This window comes from Tursiops truncatus, chromosome X (assembly GCF_011762595.2).
Source record: "Tursiops truncatus isolate mTurTru1 chromosome X, mTurTru1.mat.Y, whole genome shotgun sequence".
NCBI classification, from domain to species: Eukaryota; Metazoa; Chordata; class Mammalia; order Artiodactyla; family Delphinidae; genus Tursiops; species Tursiops truncatus.
In genome coordinates this window covers 113,225,101-113,241,003 of record NC_047055.1, presented here as the reverse complement: position 1 = coordinate 113,241,003, position 15,903 = coordinate 113,225,101, and the positions used below count along the sequence as shown (strand labels likewise).

Sequence of the window (15,903 nt, the reverse complement as noted above, 5' to 3'; positions counted from 1 at the left end):
TTGTAATAGCCCCAGATTGGAAGCTCCCCAAATGTGCATCAGCAGTAGAATGGATTGAAAACATTGCAGTGGTATAGTCTCAAAATGGAATACCAGACAGTGAATGCACAAGCCACTGCCACGCTGAGTGTAGATGGACCTCATAAGCAACGTTGAGCGAAGGAAGTCAGGCACAAAAGCATACATACTGTGTGGTTCCATTTATACAAAGTATAAAACAGGCACAACCGATCTGTGAAGTTAGAAGTCAGAATGGTGGTCACTGGGGAGCTGATGACTGGAAGCAGTTATAAGGATGATAAGGATTTATGGGGTACAGGTAATGTTTCTTGATCTGGGTGCTACTTACATGGATCTGTTAAGTTCGTGAAAATTCATTGAGCTGCTCACCTATGATATGTGTACTTTTCTCTATGTATGTTCTACTTCAATAAAAAGTTAATATATGTAGAGCTCATATTAAAAGTTGCTTGACCTAGAGGGGTGGGATAGGGAGGGTGGGAGGGAGACGCAAGAGGGAGGAGATATGGGGATATATGTATATGTATAGCTGACTCACTTTGTTATACAGCAGAAACTAACACACCATTGTAAAGCAATTATACTCCAATAAAGATGTTAAAAAAAAAAAAGTTGCTTGAAATTCTAAACAGCAATACCAGAATAAGTATGCTTTTCCTTTAAACAACCTGGCCGTTAAAAAAAAGGCACTTTGGGGAACTATATCTAAAATACACAAATGAGATACTGCCTAAAACTTAAATTCCTATTTTGATGGACTTCCAGGCAAACTTTCATTCTCCTTGACAAACGCTCAGATCAACAAAACTCTGCCATCAGGATCAACAGAAGAGGAAAGAGGCTGGGGCTGAAGAGGGGCCCCTCCAGCCATGGGGCTCTCTGCCTTTTCCGAGAGAGGGGGCCCTGGTCACACGCTTCCTACACAGGCACTGTCTGGTGACATGAAGGAAGGCCGTGGCCGCTTAGGATTTGCGGCTAAATCATCCACAGCCCGTGGGCTGACGTCCCAGCAATTGGAGAGCGGGCAATTTTGGCTCTTGCCCCACAGGGTCTTTGAACCAGTGATAGAGTTTGATCCCCAGACATCGGTTGGTCAGGAAACATGGCAGAGACTGAGTGGGGAGGGCATAAGTCCTTGTCTCATTGCCCTCTTCCACTGGTTGGACCCCTTCATGTGGGCAGCAAAGGGAGGTGGCAGAGGAGGACAGCTCGCCAGTGCTCAGGGCCCAGCTCTCTCCTTAGAACCGGAAATGCAACTTTACCTGTGGCTAGTCTAAAAATACACTACACAATGGCCTCAAACAGATTCATTATTTCCCAAGGGAAATGAGCACAAAGAGAACATGGGACTTGGGTGCAAGGCAAAAGAGTGGGATGAGGAACTAGAATGATGATGATGATGATGATGATGATGAACATACTCGGTTTTTACATCTTTTTTTTTTTTTTTTGCAGTACGCGGGCCTCTCACTGTTGTGGCCTCTCCCGTTGTGGAGCACAGGCTCCGGATGCTCAGGCTCAGCGGCCATGGCTCATGGGCCCAGCCGCTCCGCGGCATGTGGGATCCTCCCAGCAGCCATGGCCGCTGAGCCTGCGCGTCCGGAGCCTGTGCTCTGCAACGGGAGAGGCCACAACAGTGAGAGGCCCACGTACCGCCAAAAAAAAAAAAAAAAAAAAAAATACATAGCTGGTAACAATGTCAATCTAAACTCCAGTGGTGGTGCCAAGAGTTGGCATGGGGTCTTTTAGGCCCCCATAATCTCCATCAACACTCCAACAGCCCAAATAAAAGGCATCTAACAAAAACAGTGTACTACATACACAAAACAAGAAAACTCCCCTAAGCAACATGGCCCCCACTTCCCACAAAACTGTAATCAGCTTACCAAGTTTGAATTTCCCTTTTATAGAAACTCTGGAGCTACCACTGCTCAGAAATCCTTTCTGGTTTAAGTCATTCATTCATTCAACAAACATTTGTTTTTAATGCCTACAGTATCAGTGAGGATATCCTAGGTTATGCTGCAGTAACAAACAACTCTCAAAATCTCTATGGCTAATGCAACAAAGGTTTATGTCTTACATTGTGTTGTCACTATAGGTTGGAACAGGGAGCTCTACTTCCTCCAGTCACTCAGGGACCCAGGCTGACTGACGAGCCACCTTCTCAAACACGGCTGGTTGCTTAGCTAGAAGGAAAAGAGAGTTCTGGACCACAAGCATTTCAGTGCTGCAGCCCAGAAGTGATGTGCAACACTTCTGCTCCCAACTCATCAGCTGGAACTGTTCACATAGTTGCACCCAGGCACAGAGGGCCGAGAAATGCAGCCCTACAAGGACCTAGGAAGTGGAGAGGTAGTTCATCATACTTGATGAACTGCACTGATGACTATCCCATCTACTATGTGCCGGACTCTGGGCAGGATGAAGATGGGCAAGAGGTGATCCCAGCCCTCCAAGGCACTCACACTCAGACCAGGGAAGTGTCTGCTGATGTGATCTTATCCTCTGTGGTGTAGGCTTTGGTGGATTTAGGTGAGAAACCAGTCACTGCCGATGTGAGTGAAGTCACCGTGTGATACAACAAAATTTTGCTCCAGAACATTGCGCTAGTTGTGATGGTGGTGAACCTACTGCACAATGGAAGAGATAAGTAAATCACACACTCTCGTGGGAGGCAAAAAGACTCTCTCTTGTTGAAATACTGAATGAAGATGCTTGGACAGATTGTCATTCTGTTCGATGAAAATTACAAATGGTAGTTTAATGAACAATGAAACTTTGGCCTCGACCAAGATGAGAATGGTGGGACCAGCCCTTCCAGAGAATGTGTTCCAGTTTGGGAGGAACTGAGCATGGCCCCCTGCCAACACAAATAACCAACCAGAAAATCCAGAGGAAACTAGATGCATTCCAGTAGATCTGCACACTGGCATTGGCTTGTGCAACTGACCACCACCCTGCCTCCAGAGAGCAGCCTTGGCTTTGGGGTAGAGATGGGGGCGGGCGGTGAGGAAGACGAACCCATTGGGTTCTTCAGTAGAACACAGAGGACAACACTTTGGGCCAGGCCTCATCCAGCTCAGTCCTAACTGAAGGTCTCTGATCCCCTTCTTGTTTCTTGGAGGAACCCATGAAGTCCTGGCCATGCAATTTTAAACCAAATCTCTGTTTACCTGTGTCTGAAACCACAGGGCGTATTTCAGGGGAAAACCCTGGACATACACAGCCCTGTGACTCCCTAGTTTGTCTTCTATGTTCATTTTCTCCCTTGAGGAAGATACTTTGAGACTATACAAATATCCTGTTTCTCTTCAAACCTTCTTCCATTAATTTTAGCATCCATCAGTGGATCACACTTGCAACAATGATTACTGTGGTGTTCTAACTGCTTTTCCATTTCTTTCATTCATTCCTTCTACACTAATTCATTGGAACTCTTCTATAGGGAAGAGCTATATCTTCTCTCCCATTTCTTTACTTATTCAGTTATTTATTTATATCATTACGGACTCATGGGTAATTACTTTAGTCTGGTTTATTATCCAATGCTATCATTATTTATTTTGTTGTCAAATTGTCTTGGCTTCAGTCATTGGGAGTTCTTTCAGGCTGGTTCCTGCATTCCATTCTTTTTTGAGCACTTTCTTACTTTCTGGAACTACAATATATTCTGGGCTCATCTTGTGTATTACTCCATTTTTTTCATTTCACTTAAGAAGATTACTTAAGTCCCCCTCTTTTTAAAAAAATATTAGTTGTGTATTTTTAGTCAGTTCACCACCTGGGGACCCAGTGCATGAAGTAATGCTCCATTTTATTTGTCCTAAATTGCTTTTCCCAAGTTATAACAGTTATAACAGTCATTCTAGCTGGGTCTAGTGTTTGAGAACTTGGTGAAAAAAAAAAAAAATCCCTGTTAACTAAATACGTCCTTCATCATCCTAGAATATTTTTGGTATGCCCATTGGCCCCATACTTCCTTGGTCTCATAACTTCTTTGTAGTTATGACATTTTTGGCTATAAGTACAAGAAACCACAAGTCCAACTGGCTTAAATCATAAGGAAATGTGTTATTTCAGGGAACAGGCACAGTGCAAGCATTCTGGCTCCTTTTCACTGTGATCCTTTCAGCTCTGCCCTCAGCCTAGTTTCCCTCATGGTCGGCAAAGAAGGCAACCTCACTCGTGTCCATCAAAAGGGGTAAGGGAAGGAGCAGGGTCCTGGAAAGCTTAGGAAGGGAAAAAAACCCTCCTTCAACTGTGGCTTCAATAGCCTTCTCTTCAGTCTGACTTGGGCCAACTTAAGTCACATGACTCCCTTTGGACCAGTTCAGCTGCCAGGGGAATGCCAGACACTGACTGGCTTAAACCTGGATTCAGGAACCAATCACTATCAAGGGGAATGTGATTAACATGATTGGTGAGGACAAGTGGTTCTCAAATATAAGCCTGCATCAGAATCAGCAGGAGGGCTTATTAAAATACAAATTGCAGGGCCCCAGCCCCAGAGTTTCTGATTCAGTAGTCTTGAGGGGTTGGGGGCCGAGAATTTACTTTTCTGATTGTACATTTCTAACAAGATCCCAAATAATGCTGATGTCGTTAGCCTAAGAACCACACTTAAAGAGAACCACTGGGTTAGACCCAGCAGACTGGCTTTGCAGCTAAGGTTGGGCTCAGTGTACCTTGAGTCACATGGGCTGCATGAGGGAAAGATGAATGCCTGAAAAAAAATGAGGAGACGAGAGGAGTGGGTTGAGGGCAGACAATCAGCCAGGAGCATGTGCCTCCAAGACGGCCAACGTAGGCAAGGGAAGGGGAAGGAAGCACTTGGGCTTTTAAATGCCTCAGCCCAGAAATGATACTTATCACTTCTTTTTTTTTTAACAGGATTTTTTTAATTTTTATTTATTTTGGCTGCGTTGAGTCTTCATTGCTGTGTGCAGGCTTTCTCTAGTTGTGGTGAGCGGGGGCTACTCTTCGTTGTGGTGTGCGGGCTTCTCATTGCGGTGCCTTCTCTTGTTGCCGAGCACGGGCTCCAGGCACATGGGCTTCAGTAGTTGTGGCTCGCGGGCTCTAGAGTGCAGGCTCACTAGTTGTGGCGCAGGGGCTTAGTAGCTCTGCGGCATGTGGGATCTTCTCGGGCCAGGGCTCAAACCCGTGTCCCCTGCATTGGCAGGCAGATTCTTAACCACTGCACCACCAGCGAAGCCCCATATCACTTCTGCTCACAAACGATTGGCGACTACTAGTCCTATGGCTCCAACCTAATGCAGGGAAGGCTGGGAAATGTAGGAAAGTACATGGAATATTTGATGAGCACTCATCTATACCATAGTAGATATCAGTAGTTACCTGATGAAATTATTTCTTGATCGATTGTTTGAGTCTCTTTCTCAGGGTCTTTTCCAGCTTCAAGAGATCTTTCTTGAGGGTTTATGACCAAGGCCACACTGAATTCCAGCGAGGCCTTCCCTGGTCGCCCTATTTATTTATTCTTTCAAACTCCCTTCTTCACCACCCCCAGCTCTGTCTCTACTCTTTCCCTGTTTTATTTTTCCTCCATAGCACTAACTGCCTATGTACTTGCTTGTTTTGTTTATTGTCTTTCTCCCCAAAAAGACATAAAGTTCCATACGTTCCATAAGGGCAAGGTTGTTTTTGTAGTTTTTACTTTTTTTTTTTTTTTTGCGGTACGCGGGCCTCTCACTGTTACGGCCTCTCCCGTTGCGGAGCACAGGCTCCGGACGCGCAGGCTCAGCGGCCATGGCTCACGGGCCCAGCCGCTCCGCGGCACGTGGGATCCTCCCGGACCGGGGCACGAACCCGTGTCCCCTGCATCGGCAGGCGGACTCTCAACCACTGCGCCACCAGGGAAGCCCTAGTATTTACTATTTTTGTTGCTGCTAGTGCCTAGACCTGTGCCTGACACGTAGTTGATATTTAATAAGTAATTGATGAATGAATGAATGTGTGAATCATGGATTTTTATGAGAGGAGGTGATGCTTTCGTTTTCCTGGAGGGCATTGGCCTTGCCTGAGTAGATATACCAAAGCAAAAGTATATATTGGCTATTAAAAGCTTGTACTCTCTGAAACCGGTAGTGCCAGAAACTTCCCATGATTCTTTGCTCTGCTCCCTCCTATGCTTATCTGTATACTCAAGAGGAGGAGAAGGACAGAAGAAGAAGTCTTCATACATATGGTGCCAGGGCTTCTCTTTTCTTAGGTTTGCCTCTGGATAGACCACGTCCCCAGGGCAGGGTGGGCAAATCTTCGGAAAGCAGGCTACTAAATAAAGAGTTTCCAGGGACACTCAGGAACACTGCTGCTCTCTTCCTCCACCTGAAAAAAAAAAGTTCAAGAAAAGCAAGTTTTTCTCCAAGTCACCAGGTGAGGTGCCCAGTTTCCCTCCGGGGAACTTCTGCCCTGGCAAGAACAACAATAAAATCCCTTTCTCCCAGCTGCAGAGGTGGGACTCTTGGGAATAACTGAAGTTCCCTGCTTTTTGTTTCATCCTCTTTATTCTTTCACTCCACAAAGTGAAATGTGATAGTAGCGTAATTTCTGTAGCTTTTCTAAGAAATTCCTCTTTGCTGGCACACAGAAAGGACTCTCCTGGATTCCTGCCATTGGCCATGGAGCTTTAACACATTGTTGTTGGCTCAGCTGGGGAGCCAAGATGAGTAAGACATTCTCCAAACTCCTGTGGAAACACACAGCAAGTGTTTCCAACCGTACTGTATTATTTGACCCAAAATATTTTTCCCCCTTCTATTTGCCTATCCATGTGTTTACTTCCCTCAAAACTCCAAGTGGCCCTCCTTTCTTAAACCCTACAGCCCTTGGATTACGAAGAGGGTCTAAAGCAACCTCTGACTAGTCTTGTGAACTTTAGCAAATTACCGCCCTTTTCTGGGCTTCTAGTTTCACATCTATGGAAAGGGCTGTATTAGAACAGTTTCTCAAACTTTAGTGTGGATTGAAATCATCTGGAGGGCTTGTTAAAAATGATGTCTGGGCCCTTCCTCCACACTTACTGATTCAGTAAGTTTGGGATACGATTCCAGGATTTGCATCTCCCAAGTTCCCAGGTGAGGCCGAGGTTCTGGTTCAGGGGCCACAGTCTGAGAGCCACTGTATTAGAAAAACTCAGAGGTTCATGTTGCTTGTTCATTCAGTGAGTCAGTAAGTCTGAGTCAGAGCTCTTTTGGGTGCAAATGACAGAAATTTGACTCAAACCAGCTTAAGTAAGAAAAGGAATTTATCAGCTCACATATCTGGGAAGGACAGAGGTGGAATAGATTCTGGATACAGGAATTCAAATTATGTCATCGGATTTCTGTCTCTCTCTCAGCAGCTGGTCCCTATCCCCCCCCCTTCTCACAGGGCTTCTTCCATGCTAAGTTGCATGAGACATGGCTGAAGACACCCTTAGCTTCTATTAGCCCAGATGGCAATCCCAGAGAAGAAACAGAACTCCTGCTTCAGGGTTCGGTGTATTGAATATAATCATCTCAGGGACACACTCTCACTGGCCCAGCTTTAACCATCACATGGTGAGGAGGATGAAGTATAATGATTGGCTAAGCCTAAGTCACATGCCTCCTCCCCTTTAAGTCAAGGGCAAGAGCATTAGGACGGGCAGCATCCTTCTCGAACTGTAACCTCTGTATCTGTCTTGTCTACTGCCATATTTTCAGGATCTAGTGTCTAGCATATAGCAGGTGCTTCACAAATATTTGTTGAATGAGTGGATGAATCATTTCATAAATAGTGTAAACTTTTCTTAGTGAATCTAGAAATCTTCAAAATTGGTGATCTTATGCACACTGGGGATAGGTGTGAAATTTCTTGAGATAGTCACACAATCTTACTGCGCCCAATCAAAGTACAGTTTGTTGTTCTTTTTTTTTTTTTTAATTTTCTCCCAGTATAGACTAGAAGAATTGTGGTGGGTTTCCCTGGTGGTGCAGTGGTTAAGAATCCACCTGCCAATGCAGGGGACATGGGTTTGAGCCCTGGTCCGGGAAGATCCCACATGCCGAGGAGCAACTAAGCCCGTGCGCCACAACTACTGAGCCTGTGCTCTAGAGCCCGTGAGCCACAACTACTGAGCCCACGTGCCACAACTACTGAAGCCCGGGCGCCTAGAGCCTACGCTCCACAACAAGAGAAGCCACCGCAGTGAGAAGCCCACGCACTGCGACGAAGAGTAGCCCCTTCTCGCTGCTACTAGAGAAGGCCTGCATGCAGCAACAAAGACCCAACGCAGCCAAAAATAAAAAATTAAATTAATTAATTAATTTTAAAAAAAAGAATTGTTCTAAGACCCAGCATATCCACCACTCCTTACATTCTTTTGGGTTTCTGAGGCTCATTCTGATCCTGCTTTTTTAACAATCAAGTACACTTTTTCCTCAAAATAATGTAAATTACTTTAGATCCTCTTTAGTGTCTTTTATTAAAAAATATTTACTTATTTATTTGGCTATGCCGGGTCTTTAGTTGCAGCATGTGGGATCTAGTTCCCTGAGCACGGATTGAACCTGTGTCCCCTGCAATGGGAGCACAGAGTCTTAACCACTGGACTGCCAGGGAAGTCCCTTTAGTGTCTTATGGTAAGTGCCCTGTAGGCTTTTCTTAGCTGATAGTTTAATAAGGTTTAAATTAAGGGTTTTTTCCAACAGAGATAAACATCTCCCCCTCTCCAACCCCAGCCTGTATTACAGTGGCTTCTTATTCAGATACTGACTAAATCAGGGGACCTGGGTTCCTGGTCACAAACACTGACTCTTTGTGGTGGGGGCCTCAATTGCCTTATTTGTAAAAGAATGGGGTTGACGCAGACCAGTGGTACTCAGACTTGACTGCCCATTACAATCACCAGGGGAGCTTGAAATAAATACTGATGCTTAGGCCCCATCCTTAGAGAACCTGATTTAAATGGTGGGGCCATCAGTATTTTTAAAAGCTCTTTAGGTGGGTCTAGTGTGCAGCCAGAATCGAGAACCACTGGCTAGATGATTCTAATTTTAAAATGTAGATTTAGAGTCAGAATGCCAGCCCCACTACTTGGGCAAATCACTTAATCTCCCTAGGACTCAGTTTCTCTATCTGCAAAATGGAGACATTAATAGTACATCGAGTTACTGTGAGAATTCAATGAGATGATCCAACTAAAACTTTGCTCTCCAAAGTTTGGTTCACAAACCCAGACAGTGGTATCTGCATCGCTTGGGTGCTTCTTAGAAATGCAAAATCTCAGGTTTCTCCCCAGACCTACTAAAACAGAATCTGCAAATCTGCATTTTAAAGATCCCCAAAGGACTGGGTTTGTTTGGCTGTGCCTCCAGCTTGTGGGATCTTAGTTCCCTGACCAAGGATTGAACCTGAGCCCCTGGCAGTGAAAGCACTGAGTCCTAATCATTGGACCACCAGGGAATTCCCCCAAATGATTCTTATACGTTACAATTTGAGAAGCACTGGTGTTGAGGATTTAGTAGACTATCCAGCACACAGTAAACGTTCAATCAATGTCAGTGGTTACTAATATTGGTACTGATAATTCTCAAGATAAATCATTCTATTTCCATCCCTGCCTCTCAAAGTTTTTCTAGACCCCCTCATTAATATTTTAGTCTTTGTACCGTTTTCAACTAAAATAAACATTTATTCCCAAAGTTACTCATTATTAAAGATGTAAAATACAAATATGTTTTAATTATAAGGGGGAAAAAAACCCATAACCAAGTTTGGGATTTTTTTCTTTTCTTTTTGGTAAATTAAATCAAACCTGTTTCTCCATTGCCTATCTTCAGTGCACTTGACAGACATACAGTTCTTTTCCAGTTTAGAAAAATAAAAATGTATTTCACAAAATTAGGATTGGTCTTTAAAACTGCCATGCTTGGTATATTCTATTTAAAAACAGAGTTTATTCAGAGACCAAGAACATCATTATCAGTTTAATTTTTTTTTCATTTTGTTTCAAATGCTGTACCTACACTTTGAGGCAATTATATGCAAGTGAAATTTGACAACCAAAGAACCCAATGACATCGTGATTTTTAAAAAAAGGTTTAGTGTTTTCTGGACGTACGGTTCACCATATTACCAAACAAATTCAGAAATCAACACAACCCTAAACCCGAAGCTCATTGAATGTAGCATTTGCTACCTGAGACTTCACCAAATCAGTCTCATTTTATGATAAGATTATTTTCTGATTCTTCTGACACTTTATTTTTAACTCACTGGTTTTTGCCTAGAAGATTCACAGCTTATCCTCCCTAGCTGAGTGGCCACCCCTCCGAGCCTCAGTTTCTCCGTCTGTCACTGGGGGTAAGACAGCAGCCAGCTCTGGGGGGACTCACTGATAATAAAGGCAAAGTGTTGAGTGTGCAGCCCAGCACCGGCGGCCCCTGGCGGGAGAGAGCTGCAACATGGCGGCATCCCCAGAGCCAGCAGAGCACCTGTGCCCCTGAGGCCCGCCTTCCAGCAGCTGGTTCCAGTACAGAGACTGGAGGCGAGAGCCACCAGCAGAGCATGTGCAGGGCCTAGTTTATTCAGACAGCTCTCAGCTCACGTGTCTGCCTGCTCTGTGTTTTCAGAGAGCTGTCCCCAAACTGTCCTTGAGGCGTGTGCCAGGTGGAGCGTGTAGCTGACCAGGGCCACCTTCTACGCCCCTGTCCTTCCAACACCAGGCTCTTCCCGGGAGCTGGGCTGGGAAATCGGGGCCTGTAAGTTAGATGCGCTGGTTCTTACTCCACGTTTAAGAGAGTATTGACAACTTATCCTGAATATTTTCCCCCTCAAATTCAATTTAAAAAACCCCAAGGAGCTTGCCTGGTGGTGCAGTGGTTAAGAATCCACCTGCCAATGCAGGGGACACCGGTTCAATCCCTGGTCTGGGAAGATCCCACATGCTGCGGAGCAACTAGGCCCGTGCGTCACAACTACTGAGCCTGCGCTCTAGAGCCCGCTAGACACAACTACTGAGCCCGTGAGCCACAACTACTGAAGCCCACGTGCCTAGAGCCTGTGCTCCGCAACAAGAGAAGCCACCGCAGTGAGAAGCCCACACACCACAACAAAGAACAGCCCCCGTTCTCCACAACTAGAGAAAGTCCGCGTGTAGCAACGAAGACCCAACGCAGCCAAAAACTTTAAAATTAATTAATTAAAAAATAAAATAAAATAAAATGGTCGTTTAAATAAATAAATACCCCATAACATTTTCCCTCATTTTGAGGGAATACTTTTCCCCATATTATCCCCTCGATTTTCTCATTTTTACTCATACATTTTATTCATCATTCCAGAAAGTGATTCTGTGAAATAAGAGGATGAAAGACTGTTCCTCACAGCCCCCCAGGGACTATGTGTAAAACCATCAGTCACACCCCTTATGAGGCAACTAACTTCTTACTGTCAACGTGAAGTTCTTTTTTGTCCTCAGGGATGGCTTTCGCACACAGAAAATATTATTCAGAGGTTAATTTGGTTCTTGGAAATAATATTTGATTTAAATTAGCAAATTTTAAAACTTAAAAACCTAGATCTTTCTTAAGCTTTTAAGATCAACTTACAAATCTTGTTGTTTTCCTTATAAACATAATTGCATTTTATCAATAACTTTACAGGGACTTTGACAGTTAAGTTCTTTTAAATAATTTTAAGCCAAATTTTTTTTTAAATAAATTTATTTATTTTGGGCTGTGTTGGGTCTTCGTTGCTGCGCCCGGGCTTTCTCTAGCTGTGGCGAGAGGGGGCTACTCTTTGTTGCGGTGCACGGGCTTCTTACTGGGGTAGCTTGTCTTGCTGTGGAGCACAGGCTCTAGGCATGCAGGCTTCAGTAGTTGTGGCTCAAGGGCTCAGTAGTTGTGGCTCGCGGGCTCTAGAGCACAGGCTCAGTAGTTGTGGCACACCGGCTTAGTTGCTCTGCGGCACGTGGGATCTTCCCGGACCAGGGCTCGAACCTGTGTCCCCAGCATTGGCAGGCAGGTTCTTAACCACCGCACCACCAGGGAAGTCCTTAAGCCAAATTTACACATTTAGTATATTTTATTTTCTGTTTAAATATATCAGTTGTTTCCTAACAAAGAACTTCCTCAAGAATGTCACTGATTCTAATATATTTAATAAATTAAACTTCTAAATAAGTTCTCTCAAATGTTCTAATATTGTTTACAAACTTGGTGAACTAGTTGTCACAAGCCTAAATCAATTAGTCATGTACACATTTTAAATTAGAAACATAAGGCCAATTTGTTAGACAGTCAAATACTCAAAATTATGTTAAACATTGCAAATAGATATACACAGAGAATTTCCACATCTAAGACAAAAATATTAATACTGTGGGTTTGATTTATTTATCTAGCTCTACACTGAACTGTAAATCTTCATAGGGTTAAAGCAGTGGTTCTCAATAGAGGGTGATTTTGCCTCTCAGGGCATATTTGCCTATGTCCAGAGACGTTTTTGCCGTCACAATCTGAGTGGGGAAGAAATTCCGCTGGCATCTAGCGGGTAGAGATCAGGGACGCTGCTACATATGGTACAATGCAAAAGGACAGTCCCCTACAACAGAGTTATCCAGTGCAAAGTAAGAATGGTGCCAAGGTGGAGAAACCTTGGGTTAAAGGTCCACTTAAGGAGACAATGATGTCATTGCAAGCAATTTGGGGTCACACCCCATGTGAATTTTGGGGTTATCTTCTCAGTTGGCTGAGATTTGGTCAGAATGTGCGATCTGGAACTACAGACATTCATAGTGATCTTTCTTACGACCAAACGGCCTTATGGTTCCACCCTCTGCCCCAACATTTTGTCATAGTGGCCATCCCAACAGAAAACTCCAAGTTCAGATCCCATAAATGAGGTCAGTTTTGCTCTCAGAATCCCCGGAGTAAGTTCAAGTCAAGGCTTATTTACTTTTGTAACTTCTTTCCCCTTTTTCATCTGATAAGAGTCAATAAAAAACTCTTCAATCCAGAGTGCTTCACTGTCTGATTGGATTTACCTAATCTATCTACGGCTTCACTCTATTGTGAAATTTTATCCTATCTCAGAGGGCTGAAATACTTGAATGCCTCTTATTGGATTCTGCCTATTCATCAAGTTTACTCTGGCTAGATGGTCAAGTTCTCAAGTCATTCTAATGCCAATTATATATATTTAAATAAATTAATTAGTAAAATTATGCTTTATTAAAGTATATAATAATAGTATATATGATATCTAATACATGATGTATATACTATATATACATTATAGGTATAGAAATAATATATATTATTGCATGCCTACTATGTGCCAGGCACTGATACTGCACATTAATATTGCTCTAGACATAAGAACCACAGTTTAAACTGCTTCTAGGTTCTTGTAAGTCTCTCTCTCCATGCCCTCAAACTAATCAAGCTTTCCTCTCCGTTCATTTAGCAAGTATTTATTGAGTACCTATTATGTGCCAGATACTTCGGGAGGTGCTGGGAATGAGGAAGGGGCCAAGATATGCATATTCTCCACTCTCATTGACATTACATTCATTTAGGATTAAATGAGATAATATATGACAGTCCTTTATACCTCCTAAATCACCATGCAAATTCTAAAGATTCAGGCACACAGAGGCTACAGCAGATTCAAGTGGGAAAACTTTGTATCTACAGGGTTTAGAGTCATCTCAGGGTTGAATTCTGGAAAGCCTCAATTCTTTCTTCTTTACAACAAAAATCACAATGGAACTTGGTTACACTACTCTTGAGTGTGGATGAACAGGGTAGACACAGCCAGTAAGAGAGGCTCTACCATCTGCAGTCTATGGCTTTCAAGATTGCCCTGAGGGCCAACATCCAGCCAGCAGGTTGGGGGGAAGGGAGGGAGGACTATGAATGGGTAGTGTTATGAGCCAGGTCTGGATGGTGCACTTCACTTTTGCTCGCATTTTATTGGTCAGGCTAGAGCTCAGCCATATGGCTATACCTAACTGCAGGGAGGCTGGGAAATGCGGTTCACCTAGGTGCCCAGGAGGAAGAGGATCTAGTTTTAGTGATCAGCTAGCCACTCTCTAACACATTCATTCACGCAAGACTATTAATTATGGTGGACAGGGTTATATGAAAACCCTGTACTGTGCATCTTGAATCTTGATACTTGGTTCATCTTATACTTCCAAAGCTTAAGACTTACATTTGAAAGAAAGGATAAAAGGTATGTGTGTTAATTTCTTAGGGCAATTCTCTCTGTCTCTTAAAGCTATAGTTCTTTTCATTTATAAAAGAAAACATTGGGACTTCCCTGGTGGTCCAGTGGTAAAGAAGCCGCCTTCCTATGCAGGGGACACAGGTTTGATCCCTGGTCGGGGAACTAAGATCCCACGTGCCGCGGGGAAACTAAGCCCATGCACCACAATTGCTGAGCTTGTGTGCCACAACTACTGAGCTTGCGCACCACAACTAGAGAGCTTGCGTGCTGCAACTACAGAGCCCATGCGCTCTGGAGCCCATGCGCCACAACTAGGGAAGAGAAAACCCGCAGGCCACAACAAAAGATCCCACATGCCGCAGCTAAGACCCAATGCAGCCATAAAGATAAATTAAATTAAAATAAATATTAAAAAACATTGAAATAATAAAGATTAGAGCATAAATTAATAAGATAGAAGAACAATAGAATCAATGAAACAAAAGTTGGTTCTTTGATAAGATCAACAAAATTAACAAATCTTTAGCTACACTGACCAGGAAAAAAAGAGAGAAGACTCAAATTACTAAAATCAGAAATGAAAGAGGGGCCATTACTACCAACCTTACAGAAATAAAGAGGATTATAAGGAATACTATCAACTGTATGACAACAAATTAGATACCCTGGATGACAAACGTCTAGAAAGACACAAACTACTTAAACTGACTCAAGAAGAAACAGAAAAGGTGAGTAGACCTATAACAAGTAAAGAGACTGGATAAGTAACCATACAAACTCCCACAAAGAAAGGCCCTGGCCCAGATGGCTTCACAGGTGAATCCTACCAAATATTTATAGAACTAATACCGGGTTTCACAAACTGTTGCAAAAAATAAAAGAGGAAGATATGCTTCCCAACTCATTCTATGAGGCCAGTATTACCCTGATAATAAAACCAGGCTATGACATCATAAGGAAAGAAAACTACAGACCAATATCTGTCATAAATACAGATGTAAAAATCCATAGCATCTTATAAAAAGGATTATACACTGTGACCAAGTGTAATTTATCCCAGGAATGCAGGTTGGTTTAACATGCAAAAATCAATTATTGTTATATACTATATTAATAAAATAAAGGAAAAAAACCACATGATCCTCTCTATAGATGCAGAAAAAGCATTTGAAGATATTTAATACCTCTTCATGATAAAAACATTCAACAAACTAGAAATATAAGGGAATATTCTCAACCTGATAGAGCACCTGCCAAAAAACAAACAACAACAAAAACCACAGCTAGCATCATATTTAATGGCTTTCCCCAAAATCAGGAAGAAGAGAAGGATGTCTGCTCTCAATATTTCAACTTAACATTGTACTACAGGTTCTAGGCAGGGAAATTAAGCAAGAAAAAGAAATAAAAGGCAGCCATAGCAGGAAGGAAGAAGTAAAACTATCTTCTTTCACAGATAACATGACCCAAATAATTAGTAGAAAATCCCAAATAATTCTCTAAAATCTACTAGAATAAACAAGTTCAGAAAGGTTGCAGGATATAAAATCAATATACAAAAATCAATTGTATTTCTATATACTTACAATGAACAATCAGAAAATGAAATTTTAAAAAATTTCATTTACGGTAGCATCAAAAAGAATAAAACACTCAGGAATAAAA

At 42.8% G+C, this 15,903-nt stretch overlaps 1 protein-coding gene across 22 annotated transcripts in view; it reads right to left on the bottom strand.

Annotated features, from left to right (window-relative positions):
* ADGRG2 (adhesion G protein-coupled receptor G2) overlaps positions 1-15,903 on the bottom strand; it is a 183,186-nt gene that overhangs the window by 115,048 nt on the left and 52,235 nt on the right. For 3 of the 22 annotated variants that reach the window (XM_073799604.1, XM_073799605.1, XM_073799603.1), the window contains one exon: positions 6,225-6,369. The exons of the other annotated variants lie outside the window; for them this stretch is intronic. In XM_073799604.1, coding sequence (XP_073655705.1) covers positions 6,225-6,226 — 2 coding nt within the window. In that variant the 5' untranslated portion in view covers positions 6,227-6,369. The remainder of the gene's footprint in view (positions 1-6,224; positions 6,370-15,903) is intronic. 22 annotated transcript variants of the gene reach the window in all.